The sequence below is a fragment of the Ovis canadensis genome, chromosome 2, assembly GCF_042477335.2.
Source record: "Ovis canadensis isolate MfBH-ARS-UI-01 breed Bighorn chromosome 2, ARS-UI_OviCan_v2, whole genome shotgun sequence".
NCBI lineage: Eukaryota > Metazoa > Chordata > Mammalia > Artiodactyla > Bovidae > Ovis > Ovis canadensis.
In genome coordinates this window covers 163,326,188-163,341,115 of record NC_091246.1, presented here as the reverse complement: position 1 = coordinate 163,341,115, position 14,928 = coordinate 163,326,188, and the positions used below count along the sequence as shown (strand labels likewise).

The 14,928-nt window shown below is 37.1% G+C and overlaps 1 protein-coding gene across 50 annotated transcripts in view; it reads right to left on the bottom strand.

Moving 5' to 3' along the window:
- NEB (nebulin) overlaps positions 1–14,928 on the bottom strand; it is a 203,584-nt gene that overhangs the window by 77,746 nt on the left and 110,910 nt on the right. For all 50 annotated transcript variants that reach the window (XM_069577531.1, XM_069577536.1, XM_069577533.1 and 47 more), the window contains exons 83-91: positions 14,364–14,468; positions 13,383–13,490; positions 11,701–12,012; positions 10,467–10,670; positions 8,928–9,032; positions 8,250–8,357; positions 7,105–7,416; positions 4,925–5,128; positions 4,479–4,583 (exon numbers count right to left, since the gene is read on the bottom strand). In XM_069577531.1, coding sequence (XP_069433632.1) covers positions 4,479–4,583; positions 4,925–5,128; positions 7,105–7,416; positions 8,250–8,357; positions 8,928–9,032; positions 10,467–10,670; positions 11,701–12,012; positions 13,383–13,490; positions 14,364–14,468 — 1,563 coding nt within the window. The remainder of the gene's footprint in view (positions 1–4,478; positions 4,584–4,924; positions 5,129–7,104; positions 7,417–8,249; positions 8,358–8,927; positions 9,033–10,466; positions 10,671–11,700; positions 12,013–13,382; positions 13,491–14,363; positions 14,469–14,928) is intronic.

Here is a 14,928-nt window from a genome sequence, read left to right as displayed (position 1 = left end):
AACAAAGTATTGTTCCCGGTTCAAACTCATCAGTGACTACAGGGGTTCAAGTGGAATTAATAACAAAGGGGTACAGTTTTGAAGTCCTAGAACCAGTTTACAAAAAGAGAATAGGTCAAAGAATCATTATGGACCAACGTACTGGAGAACAAAATCATGTCTGGAATCTAAAGATCTGGACTTGACAAGGCTTTTTTTTAAAAAAATTTGAATTATAATTTCAATATAGTTGTTTATGGTTGATGTAAAAGAGTTTAGGTGATTCTTGTATTGATAGCACTGGGATCAGTTTAAGTTCAGACATTAATGGGCTATTATTGAATTTCTTCATAATTCTACTTAATTCTTCATTTCAATTTTGTAACCTTCAGAATTATAAACTTTTTACATTCTGAAAAGCAAGAGGGTTTTTTCATTTGAAAAAGAAGGGTTTACATTTAAAAAACAACAGGGTTTTTCCCTCTCTACACGTTTTTTTTTTTCAGAACTTCTAATACAATTGTTGATGCATATTGTTTGGGAGTGTTAGATCTTTTTACTGAAGCACTGATTGGAGGTAATGGGCCATTTTGTAAGTGTAGCGCTGTTGTGTTTGTAAAGAGAAGTCAATGAAAATAGTGGCTGATTTACAGATAACTTTCTAAAAATATGTTCACATTTAAGTGGATAACTTCTGTATTAACAATGTTAGAAATAGTAGTAATTTAAATGTATAATTCAGAAATCAAACCTATCACCATTGTTCAGAGCTTGAACAAGGCAGAAAGGAGATGTGAATTTCAATTAGTTTCATGGCCTTTGCATTTTGAAAAATGAGTGCTTAGATAGGACTGTCCTTGTAAGTATGGATAAGTTTTATATGAATTTTCATTCAAGTTTTTGTATTAAGTTTGAGTGGGCCTATTTTAATGCTTGACTTGTTTTCATACAAAAGAAAGTGTTTTCCACATTTAAATGTATTATAATAGAGAATATTTAATGGAAATTTGTAATTATGTTATTTTAAATTTTTTGTATTTGTTTTATTACATATATTATTACACTTTTTCTTATGTGATACACTTTTATGTGGTCAGATATAATTTTTATTTGAGCTACAAAAAAAACTGGACTTAGGACTTAATTTCTTCACCTACTAACTGTGAGAATGTGGGCAAATTCTTTAATCTTTTTAAGTCTGAACTTTCTCATATGATTAAAAACAAAAGAACACTCACTGTCTTACCCATGTGATTGGTGTCAAGTTTAAATGAATCAATTTAACATGAATTTGTTTGGTTACCCATAATATTATATACAAATATTCTGAAAAAACTGCTTTCTAAATGCTGAAAATTACTTAAAATAGGGAATTTATCAAGACTACAGTACTAGCAACACTATGTATAAAGAAAGTAAATATTTTGTTTAGTATTCAAATAGGATGTTTGATACCTTCCAAAACAGAAGCCATTCTCATTAGTACCTAAATTTAACAACTTTACTTTTGGCATGGTGTCAAATACTAGTCTTGCTTATATCATGATGCTAATGGTGTGTGCATACGTGCTAAGTTGCTTCAGTTGTGTTCAACTCTGTGCGACCCTATGGACTGTAGCCCATCAGGCTCCTCTGTCCATGGGATTCTCCAGACAGGAACACTGGAGTGGATTGCCATGCCTTCCTCCAGGGGATCTTCCTGACCCAGGAATCAAACCTGCATCCCTTTACGTCTTGGCAGAGAGGTTCTTAACCAATAATGCCACCTAGGAAGCCTGATATTAATGGTAGCGTTCTGGTATTTCCAGCTGAGAAAGTCATCATGCAAAAGATAGCACATGAGACTTTTCAGAATTCTTTTTCCAAAGATGTCTATGGATTGGAAGGAAGAGGCTGATTCTATGCAGTGAAGAGCTGGCTGTCTCTCTATCCACTCACTTGGATGAGTGAGTGCACCATATACTGTACCATATACTGTACCAATTCTAGTCCAAAAGAAGCATCAAAATTTTGCTTTCTTCCCAGCCCTTGGAAAAACTTAGCTCCTAAGAGGCTCATTACAATAAAGTTGGTGGTGCAGTATGGCACATGGTGAGGAATCTTTACTTGGAAGACTCCTCTCACAAAGATTTATTATTTTTTGTAAGATAAAAGGTTCCGAGCAATCATGGACTGTGTTAAGAAAGACAGTATCCTTCTTCTAAGGTCATACTGTTCCACACAAAGAAAAATCTCTGTGATTCATGAAGGTACTACCTTTCTTGAAACTTCTCAAACTGTGAAGCTACCCATGTAACTGAATTCTTTCATTTTATCTAACAGAGTTTTAAGTTGATCTCTCCCTTTCCCCTGGCATACAATGATTTATTCTGCAAAGGATGATAATTCTGCCTTTTTCTTTCTGATACTTTTCTCTTTACTCTTTTTTTTCTTTTTTTATGGATTGCTGGCTTTTCATTGCTGTGCGGGCTCTTCTCTAGTTGAGGCGAACAGGGGCTACTCTGTTGCAGAGTAATCGGCTTTTCACGGCAGTGCCTTCTCTCGTTGTGGCGCACAGACCCTGGGGCACATGGGCTTCAGTAGCTGCAGTTCCTGGGCTCAGTCGTTGTGGCACGTGGGCTTGGTTGCTCTGCAGCATGTGGGATCTTCCTGGACCAGAAATTAACCTATGTCTCCTGCACTGGAAGGTGGATTCTTTACCATTGAGCCACCAGGGAAGCCCTCTTATCCTTACTGTTAATTATTTTGGCATAAATGAAAAGCTTATCACTAAGCTACTTTCAGCAGATGTTTAAAAATGGTAATGAGCCTCTTGATGAAAGTTAAAGAGGAGAGTGAAAAAGCTGGCTTAAAATTCAACATTCAGAACACTAAGATCATGGCATCTGGTCCCATCACTTCACAGCAAATAGATGGGGAAACAGTGGAAACAGTGACAGACTCTATTTTGGGGGGCTCCAAAATCACTGCAGATGATGACTGTAGCCATGAAATAAAAAGACGCTTGCTCCTTGAAAGAAAAGTTATGACCAACCTAGACAGCATATTAAAAAGCAGAGACATTACTTTTCCAACAAAGGTCCATCTAGTCAAAGCTATGGTTTTTCCAGTAGTCATGTACGGATGTGAGAGTTGGAATATAAAGAAAACTGAACTGTAAAGAAAGCCGAAGAATTGATGCTTTTGAACTGTGGTGTTGGAAGAGATTCTTGAGAGTTCCTTGGACTGCAAGGAGATCCAGCCACTCTAAAGGAAATCAGTCCTTAATATTCATTGGAAGGACTGATGCTGAAGCTGAAACTCCAATACTTTAGCCACCTGATGTGAAGAACTGACTCATTAGAAAAGACCCTGATGCTAGGAAAGATTGAAGGTGGGAGAAGAAGGGGATGACAGAGGATAAGATGGCTGGATGGCATCACTGACTCAATGGACATGAGTTTGAGCAAACTCCAGGAATTGGTGATGGACAGGGAGGCCTGGCGTGCTGCAGTCCATGGGGGTTGCAAAGAGTCGGACACGACTGAGCTGAACTGAACTAGTGGGCATCCTTTGTTTATTCCTGACTTGAATGAGAAACTTACTTACTTGATGAGCCTTGTCTTTGAGTTGAAATTTATTCTTAGTTATGACAAGAAAACATTCATTTATTCTTATTATGCTAAGATTTTATTAAAAAAATAAGAATCAATATTTGATTTGGTCATATATCTTTTTAAATGTAATAAAATGAGCATATAATTTTTCTCTTTTGTTCTAGCACATTATCTGTTTTCTGAATATGAAATATTTTTGGCATTCCTAAATGAATCTTAGTTATTTGTATCATATCATATTCACATACTATCAAATTTGATTTATTAATATTTCATTTAAGATTTCCTCATTATTATTGGTCTAAAGTTTTCATTTGAGGCACTTGGACAAGTTTTGATAATGGTGAAGGCTTTCCTTCTTTCATTAGGCTCTACAGTTATTTATTCCTTGAAATTTGGAAAGAATTGCCCTATAAAATCATCTGGGAGACCCTGACATCATAGAGAAGTGAGGAGAGGTCTTTAATAACCCTCTTCACTTCTTATAATATGTTTTTATTCTTTTCCTGGAGTCAAGTTTAGTAGTTTATAATTTCATAAAAAGAATCCCCTATATATCTGGGTTTTAAAATCAATTTAAATACCGTTGTGAAATGAATTCTAATTATTTTATGTTCATCTGAATCTGTCATTCACTCCCCTTTCTTGTTTGTGTCTCTTCATTCCTCTTTCATCATCTTTCTCCTTGTTCCCTTCTCTCTTTTTTCATGTTGAGACCGCCTCACAGTAACTGGCCTTACCCAGTGATTCAGAACCAGGGATCTGCCTCTCTCCTCACTCCTGGGCAAGGGCCTCCTTACCCACACGATCTTCTCTTCCTTGGCTAGGAAGAGTTCCCTAGTGATAGCTTCCTACCAATTGGGCGACTTTCCAAACAAAAGGGGAGTCTGTTGCAGTACTTACATTGCTCACGTTAAGAGCATTGGTTCTAGCAAGATTAATTTCTGGAGTATCTGGCATTATGTGGATTGAAGTTTTATCCTTGTCCCAAACTTCTCTGTACTTTGGCTGTGGAAAGAACCAATAACAAAATTACATCACAGTTTGTAATTTTGCTAGTTGCAGCGTACAACTTTTGATTTTTCTGGTCCGAAATCTTTTCACATTAAAAATTTCCAGAATCCTTTTACATAAATTACTCAAATTTGTTATGAAATCTGTATTACTACCTTTCATGTGTACTTTGAGTTTTTGTTTAAAATTAGTAAGCAGTAACAAAACAACCGTGTCAACATCACTAAAATCTTTGCTATCATCAGTATTATTATCTTACAAATGGATTACCAGATTAATTATTTAGCATTCCTTTTATAACATGAATTTTAATACAGAACAAAAATGTGACTCACAATGCTAATATTTTCAGCATTTGATTTAGCAAGGACAACTTCAGGTGTGTCAACAATACTTGTGTACTTGAGTTTCACCACAGGTGTCCGATAGACACTGTCTCGGAAGATATGCTGGGCATTCTTGACTCTCAATACTTCCGGAGATCCTTCAGGCATCCAGCCGATGCCACGTAGCCACTCCAAGTCAGCCTTGTAGATGGCCTGGGGAAGGAAACAAAGTCAGGAGAGGCAGGTTTTTGTTTTTTTTTTAATCTGTGGTAAAGTAAGAAAGCAGTTTTTCATGTTATATTTTCTCTTCCAGAAACAAAAATTAAGCTGACCATGGGGCTAACAGAAAGAATTTTTCATATGCACAGCAGCACTTGTCCTGCTTGTCTTCTCTGGTGTGTGTGTGTGTGTTCATGCACATACACAAATTCCAGAAAGAGAATGATGCAGAAGGGATGCCCTGCTTGGGGGATGTGTGGGAGATTTTTGAGTATATTGGTTATCATCTCATTAGCCAATGCAGACTTTGAAAAGAATAATAGATTCTCCAACAAGTTCTCCACACAAAAGCCAGAATGGTCTCTACAAAATTCATCATTCAAATCTGATGTCACAACATCCTCCAAACCTATGACTTCCCATTGGTCTCAGGATAAAGATCAACATCTTAACATAAAGTAGGCTGTGCTGATGGTCTAGCATCAGTCCCTCCTCATTCTTCCAGCCTCATCTGACACGGGCTTTGACCCACATGTTCTGACCACACTGGCCTTTCAGTCTGTGCTTTACATACACCCCACTTTGTGTATGTTGGTCATTCTGCAGGAGTGTCCTCACTGCGTTTTCCTCACAACCAACTCCTGTTCTCTTTTCGTCTCTCTAAATCAGCATTTCCCCAGAGAAGCTTTCCCCACCTCACTTTTTCATAGTGCAATGACCACTCTTTTTCAGCCATCCCATTTTTGCTGATATTCATTAGTTGACATCTGTTCCTGTATCATCAACGGGAACTTCCTTAAGTCAGGAACTTCGTCTTGTTCTTCTTTATTCACCATTGTGCCTCTAGTGTTCAGCACAAGACATGGTACATGGCAGGTTTAATAAATATTTTTAAAGGGATAATTAAGAACTCAATCCCTAGTTCCACAATTTCAATCCCACTTGGGTTTTCTTTTTCAGGACAACACTTCCTTTTAAACTGGGATTTGCATTTTCTTGGCTATCTCCACATGTTTTCTCAGGAACATGTAAGTGGTTAACCAGATAAAATTGCTTAATGTGAAACACCAGTTATGAATTTCATGAAAAAACCATTATGTTCTTCAGATATAGTACATAATATTAATAGGATACAAATATTAAGCTAAAATAAGGAGTAAGAGGGAATGCAGCGAAATTTCTACCTTAGTGAAGCAGGTTATATGTTTTAGTGTGTGAAGTATGACAGATACCCAAAATCTAGAAGGATTCTTGAAGAGGATTACATAGGTTTTGAAGCTTCCCTTTATCATTCTTTAAGAACTTGATCGATATGCATTCTTTATGTGATTCAGGTTAATGAAGAGACTGTATTTATCTAGAAACTGGACTAAATTCACCAAATGGCAATTATTTCAAATGATGGGTTTACTCTTCTATAACAAATTCATCTATTATATTAAAATATCTCCTGAAGCTTAAGGGAAGCTCAGATAATTAAAAGAAGGAATTCATTCTATACAAGAAACAAATATCCTGATAGAATTCATCATTTTCAAAAGATCGAATGGTTAGAAAATATAAGTACATCTAAAAATACTTTGGGCAAACTAATGAAACATAATGTTGTGAAGAATACAAAGGGAAGTGAGTGAGCTTAGAGCACGCTGCTAATCTTTTAAATTAATTTCAAGGAAGACAGCCCCTGTCATTCTTCAACTGAAGAAACATGATGTCAGACAATGAATACGTTAACAAAATCTATAGAAAAACTCTGGTAGTACCACCAACAATGAAGATGAAAACTTTCGGAATAAGCCCAGAAGTAAGGCTTGTGATTAACAAACTTAGTAAAATATCCCAGGGGAGTGCTCAGGCAGGGAAAGCATTCCTGAACATTGGAAGGAGTGACCGAGCAAGGCTGTGGGAGGCTGTCTTCCTGGGGAACAGTCACCACCCCCACGCCCCCAGGCACCACAGCAGCAACTTACATCACTCTGCAGGTCATACGCTTTCCTGGCTTGGATCACATCGTTCTGGTCAGGAAAGCAAGACCACTGGTGTAGGTACTGGCGATAGTCCACATCGCTTGCTAACGCCTGGCCTTCTTTGGCAGCATTGATGGACACCATGTCCCCCGGGATGGTGATCTTGGCCTTGTGGTCATTGTATGCCTTTTTGTACAGCCTGTCATTCTGCATCTTCAACACATTGGCCGCCCAGACCAGTTTAGGGTCTTCCTTGGCATTGCGACACCCAATGTAATGACCTTTCTGTTTCTCGTAAGCAGTTTTGTATAGATACTGGTGGATGTGAACAGAAGAAAGAAGAGTTGTGTCTCCAAACTAACTTTTTCTGGACAGCCTGCTCAAATAACTCCCTCATATTACCCTTTTGGGGGCCCCGTTTTTCTTTAAATTCATACTACAAGTTTTATACTTGATACTTTGGTTTGCCTTCTACGTCTGTATTCATGAAAACATTGTGAACACCTCCAAGGCAAGAGCTGTGCTTCTGGGCTGTGCTCCAGCACAGGATTGCCCGCTGTTTCCCAGACTTCGGCCACTGTGTGCCAGTCGCACACGTTCTGCCATAAAACCTTGTGACAATACCTCTTGTACTTCATATTTTACTTTGTCAACTCGATTTCTTGTTTACATAAATGTATCTTAAAGTTTAAACTTATTTACAATTTTTATTTTAAAATTTATAATCCTATCTAAGTGGGCAAAATCAGTGTTTTTCTAGCACACATTAAAACAAATGTAACTGTTTTAAAAATACTAGTCCATGTACTACATAAAATTATCCCAGGAACCACCTAGGCATGCTGCACTTCAAGAAACAATAGAATTCTTTGTGCCCACAAGAGTTTAAACATTAACTGATACTGATAAGATATTGAAAAGAAAATCCAAATCTGTGCTTAAATATATGAAGTGTGGAAATAAGCAGAGAAGTCAGTCGTCAAAGTTGTTCTTGAATTTGGAATTTTAAAGCAAGACATTAGTAACAATGCCCTTCATTCTACTTAAATATAATTCCTGGGGAATTATGTTAAAGATTAGTACAGCTTTATCTCTCTGTCTGTCTGTGAATTAGTGTTTGTTAAGGCCAAGCAAATAGGGGCTCTCACATCACTGGCAATGTCCCTGGAAGCCTTGGCATGCTGGATCCCAATGGCGTCTGCTCTCAGGTCATAGCCGGTCATCTTGACATCTTCCCAAGCTTGCTGATACTTTTTCTGCAAATGGGGATTGCAATGACACAGTCAATCTGAAGAGGGGGCTACTGAGTCAGCACTACTGATGTGTTCAAGAATACACCTTAACATTTACACTGAAAAATTGACTTTCCCTTGAGATGTATAAAATAGACAGGTTTCATACTGAACTTAAATTCTAGTACATTTTAATGACATTTAGTAAAATTCTCTTCCCAAATCTTTTTTTTTTAAAGAAGAGAATTTAAAAGACAACATATCATATGAAAATGAGAAAAATTATGTGTACATAGTTTGGCTTTTAAAAGGAAAAATCAATGATAGGCCACTAAAAAAGAAAACTAAATATTACTATACATGCATATCTATGTTTTGATGTCATGTGTTTGGTGTAAACTACATTTTTCCTACTAAAAAAGACAAAGACATATTATAAACACAGTCTCAGGTGTGTGTGCACACTTACCACTAAAGACTAGAAGTAAAAGGAATGTTAATGAAATGCCTATTGCTAAGCGCTCTCTGGAGCGCACTACCGAGAGGGCTGGTGAGGCAGAGAGCGTGGTGTGAAGCGGGTGTGCAGGGCCTTACGTTGCTGATCTGTATGGCATTGATCTTGGACTGCAGCATCAAGGGAGTATCAGCTGGTACATTCACGTTCGCCTTCTCTCTCTCCCAGGCGTCACGATACAATGGCTGGTAAAAATGAAAACAAAGGATCGTTGATTAGTAAATAAGCCAATTACCACATGAGTAAAACTATCTGTATGATGAAAGTTTCTCTTTGGATGTGTTCAGATATAAATGTAAATCGCGTTTTGTTTTCATCTGTGTTTTTATTCAAAAGGTGCCAAAAGTGACTTCAACAAGAACACATTCATGTGTGTTATAAATGTAAAATGAAACAGAAACATGAACTTATCATCCTTTATTTATTCACATGTAATTATCTGGCAGATAAGCCCTCATTTGAGGTAACTGTGATAATCCACATTTCTAATTGAGTCCTGGCTTTCTTGGCCCAAATAACTATCATAATGTCTAATATTAGAGCAGCCTCTGGACTTTCAACTTATTTCACCATTGAATAGCAATAAAAAGGTGGCAATTTTGTGATCATGGTATTAACTGATGGACCTATACACAGGCCAGGTTTCAAAATGTGTTCAAAGTATACATCAGAGTGTATGGAGCATGAAAATGCCTACCACACTTATACTGACCAAAGAGTTATCTAGGCAAATGAAGTGTGGATGCTGTTATTGATTGGTTATATGAGATTCTATCTGGATACATGTATGTTCAAGATTCAAGATTCTAATCTTGGTGTTAGCAATTTAAAGTTCACAGTTACAATTTTTTCTTTTCTCTTTTTTGAATTATGAAAGTATGATACATTTACAGGAGACTTGGAAGATACAGAACAAAGTTACATATAGTTCTATTATACAATATGTTAGTTCTTAAGTAGATAAATGAATATTTTCAATTGGAGTTTCAATATCAAACTCTCAAAAATTAACAAAATGAATATACAGAAAAGTAGAAGGATATAGCAGACCTGAAAAGCACTATGAACCAATTCTACAATATTAAGATTTATACAATTTTCACACAATAGTAGGATACAAGTTCTATTCTAGTTCTCATAGACAATAAACCAGGAGACACTGAAACATATCCAGGGACATAAAATAACATGCAAAAATTTCATGGACTAAAGGTATTAAAACCATACAGAGTCTGTTCCCTTATCACTGAGGAATTATATTAGGAATCAATATCAAAAGGTATCTGTAAATAACCCACATATTTTCAAGTGCAATGTGACATTTACCAAGAGAGATCTTTGGCTTAGCCATTGAAAGCATCAACACAGCTAAAAGGCTGAAAAAAACACAGACGGTGATTGCAGAGAAGAAAGCATTTAAATGAGAAATTAATGTCAAAATGAGAATTAATATCAAAGACGCTTTTTAAAAAGCCATGTATTTGAAAATTAAATGTCCATTTTTAAATGATGGGTGAATCTAAGAAGCCATAACAAAGAAAATTAGAAAATAAAGTTCACAATTATAATTTTTATTGAGACTTATTCAATCTGTCTAAACATATCATCAATTGACTTACCTCACTGATCTGTACGGAATTGATCTTTGCCAGAATAACTTCGGGGGTGTCAACAATGCTGGTGAATTTGAGAGCCTCAGGCCTTGTGCGATACAACCTTTCATTCAGGAGATTCTGGGCATTCTTTACTCTCATCACTTCCACGGAACCCTCTGGCAACCATCCAATACCCTTCAGCCATTCCAGGTCTGATTTGTACAGGTTCTATAAGAAGGAGAGGACCACAGAGCTCAGCAGAGTCCATTCATGTACTAGAGTACGATGCCAGCAAACCACAAACGACCTCTACTTAAACCAGCTGGGTGCCAGTGCCAGAAAACTCAAGGATCTACGTCAGATGTTAACATTTGAGTGTTACATCTCTGGCACACACCTATGCAAGAAGTTTAGAGGATCATATAGGAACTGGAGCAGGGCTGGCAACTAGCACTTGTGGAATGAGAGATTGCAATGACACGTAATTTTTTTTTTACGGAAGACTGAGCTTCTGTGCTCACTACTTGAAGGCTGCCTTTGACGTGCCACTGGGGATAACATCTGTAGGAATCTGAGATAAAAAGGTCCTTAGAAGCAGGTATGTGCTCAGTTGCTTGGTTGTGTCCAATTCTTTGCAACTCCATGGACAGTAACCCGCCAGGTTCTTCTGTCCATGGTATTTTCCAGGAAAGAATACTAGAGTGGATTGCCATTTTCTCCTCCAGGGGATGTTCCTGACCCAGGGACTGAACCTGCGTCTTTTGTATCTCCTGTGTTGGCAGGCAGATTCTTTACCACTGTACCACATGTATAATGATAAATAAAATACATACTTACATCACTGTACACTTCTCCTCTTTCTCTAAAATTATTTAAATATATATATAAATATATAAACATATATTTACACATTTTTCCTACATGTGTCAAATAAACTTGAAATCCAACATTTTCTTATGCTTACATCTGTTTCTGACATTTAGATACCTGATCATGCAAATGCAATGGATCAGGACAACTGAGATTGAAATTTTCTACCTAATTACATAGAATAAGAGTGATTTTCATCTTGATGAATAAGGCCTTCTAAAAGAAGGGATCTTCTATATGATATAAAATGTTCCAAAAAACTCCATGGAAATATACCGACTATGTTAGCTTCTATTAAGATCAGTAGTTAAATTACATCCTTAGGGAATACACTGTGATTAGACACACAGACACACATCTACCAGGAGTCTGGAGACAGGATACGCACATCGCTCTGCAGTTCGTAGGCTTTCTTCGCCTGGATCACATCATTCTGATCTGGCAGACAAATCCACTGGTGCAGGTAATTGCGATAATCAACGTCGCTAACCAGGGCCTGGCACTTCTTGGCCTGAACGATGGACATCATGTCCAGCGGTATACTGTGAATTCCTTTAGACTTCTCATAAGCTTTCTTGTATTCTAGGTCACTCTGAATCTTGGCAGCATGGATAGACCATACCAATTTGGGGTCATCTTGCAGAGTGCGGAAACCCACGTGGTGGCCCAGTTGCTTACGGTAACCTTCTTTGTATTTGTACTACAGTTATGAAAAAACAGATAAAAAGACATATGAAAATAATGTATGAAGAGGACTTTTCATTAAATGCTTTTGGAATATTTTTTAGCCTTAGTGTGAATTAGCTCAACATGGGCAGTCATTATATATTTCAATTCACTTTAAGGAAATAAGACAGGGCTATTTTAGACACTTTCATTGAAGACATGAGCAGGTCAGGAGGGATATAGTATGGTGGACAAGATTAATAAAAAAATAATAGCTAACAGTTACTGAGCAATCACTATATGTCAGACACTATTATGAGTGCTTCAAAGTATTAGATCAATTCATATGAAACTGCTGAGTTCTTTAGGTAAAAATAGTTGAATAGATGCAATTATAACCTCATTTAATCCTCATAACATCTCTATGATGCTGATATTAGTATTATCACATATTTCAAATGGGAAAAATAAGGCACAGTGGGGTGGCAATCACTATTCCCAAGGTTGCCTGGCAAGTGGAAATTAGGTCAAATGGTCCCCAAGAATACCGAAGGTAGCTGAGGTAGGAAAAAGTCATATGTGTGGTTTTGGAGACAGACAAAAAGGTGCATGTTTTAGGAATGGAAAACAAGGTTGATGGTTCAAATCAGAAGATGACAACAAAAGGCCTGTGGACAAGAGTCTCCACTCTAAGTGTCTTAGGGCCAGAGTAAGACAGCTTCTCTTTCCTATATTTGGGTAACACAGGAACATTTGGACAACATGGGGAGAGAGAAAAACTAGGAATACAGCAGATACTGTGGATTGACTATGGTTTTAGAGATAAAAATAAGAAATAAGAAGGAAGAGACAGCTGGATACATAAGATAAAAAATAAAGAATTTGAAGAAAAGGAATGAAGGTGGCTTAAAGATTTAGAGCTGGGCCTTGGTAGGATAATTGATTTGACTGTTGGTAAATTTTTTAATTACTGTTAAATGAACTTCAACTAGTTATTCAGAACATTATACATATGCCTCCAGCATAAGATCTTATATATAAAATGTGATTTCAGTCTTAAGTCTAATATGAAACTTTCATCTTTGATTTGTGTTTATGGAGAATGTCATAAAAAATGTGGAGGATTAAAAATCACACTGTATTGGCTCCTAAATTGTTCCCGAGAATTTTGTATAGATTCTTCACGGTATTTCACTTCTACTGATAAACAACTTAGAAGTGATTTACACATAGACTTCACCTATGTTTACCTTAGTGTTTTTCATCCCATTTTAATATTTTAAAATAGAGTTTTTAGCACAAAAATTTAAAAAGCAAATCAAACCAAAGCAAAATTCCTGAAAAATGCTTTCCCAATTTGTTGTATAGAGCAGAAAACCTGCAGGGAACTAGAAGGAGCGGTACCTCGCTGGCAATTTCTCTGGAGGCTTTAGCATGCGTGATTTCGATGGCATCTGCTCTCAGGTCATAGCCTTTCTGCTTGGCTTCATCCCAGTCTTTCTGGTAGAGTTTCTGTCGAGGGAAAACACAAGTTTGCTTATAAGAATTGAAAATCAGTAGACAGACTCAAAGTAGTTATACTATGAATCATAAAGCACAGTGTACATGATGGCAGCTTAAGAAAAAACAGTCACTTCTGCTTCTTTCAATTATTGCCTATTTATTTTATGGAGCACAGGGTACTTGTGATTATAATTTAAAGCTAAACATCTAAAGCTACTATTGCTTGTATTATTTGCATCCATCACAAGGTAGTACAATGTGAAACTATCCCCTTCCACATGGGAACTAAGAATCAACCGTGAACCTAGAAAACCTTCATCCAGCTACCATATAAGACTGGGTAAGATTTTTTTCCTAATGCTGCCCTTTGACTTTTCAAAGGACTCTGCTAAAGGGATGTGACATACCTATCCTGCACTCTCCACATATTTAAAAGTTTTGGTTTTTCTTATGGCCTTGAAATGTCGAACAAGAAAGTTCTTGATTAATCCAAAACCTATAAATACAATAGAGACTGTTACCTCTTATACTTCCTTGTGTAAGAGGCACTTACTAGGGATTTCATTATTTTCAATTAGCATATGATGAAACTGAGCTATGGGCATTGGATGTAGGACAATGACTTCCAGGTTGAAAGGAGGACAGCAATAAGATTCAGGTATCCCAACTCTCACAGTGCAGGGACCCAGAAGTGTATCTAAACTAATGTTTGAAGGAGAATTTCCATTCATATTGCCTTGGGAATGGTAGCTAAATAGAAAGTATCTGGCACCCCAAGCTATAAACACTTCTAAGGTGGGTAATTCGTCCATTACAACACATTCCATATGCTGACAGATACTGTCCTTCAAAGACCTTTATACTCCATATTATGCCTCTTACATTGCTGATTTGCATGGCATTGATTTGAGCCTGCAGTATGAGTGGTGTGTCAGAAGGAATGCTTATGTTGGTTTTATCTTTATTCCAGGCTTCTTGATACAGTTTCTGTGGAGAGAAGGAAAATATTTTAATACAGTGATAGATAGTTGAAACTTAAGCCTTCACAACTATTTAACCTGGAAAAATGTTTTGTGCTATATTTGCAATGGTTAGTTTTTTGTATCAACTTGACTAGGCCGCAGTACCCAGGTATTTGGTCAAATATTATTCTAGCTGTTTCTGTGAAGGTATTTTTTAGAACAGATTAACATTCATTCCAGCAGATTTTGGATAAAGTAGATTACCCTCTGTGATATGGGAGGTGGGGGGCTTCATCCCATCAGATGAAGGCTTTAAGAGAAAAAAAGACTGACCTCCCCTGGGCAAGGGTAATCCTGCCAGCCAACTGCCTTGGACCTGTCTTCCTGGGTCTCCAGCCAGTTGGCCTATCTTGCAAACTTTGGCCATGCCAGCCTCCACAAACATGTGAGTTAATTCCATAAAATAAACTTCTGTCTCATCCATC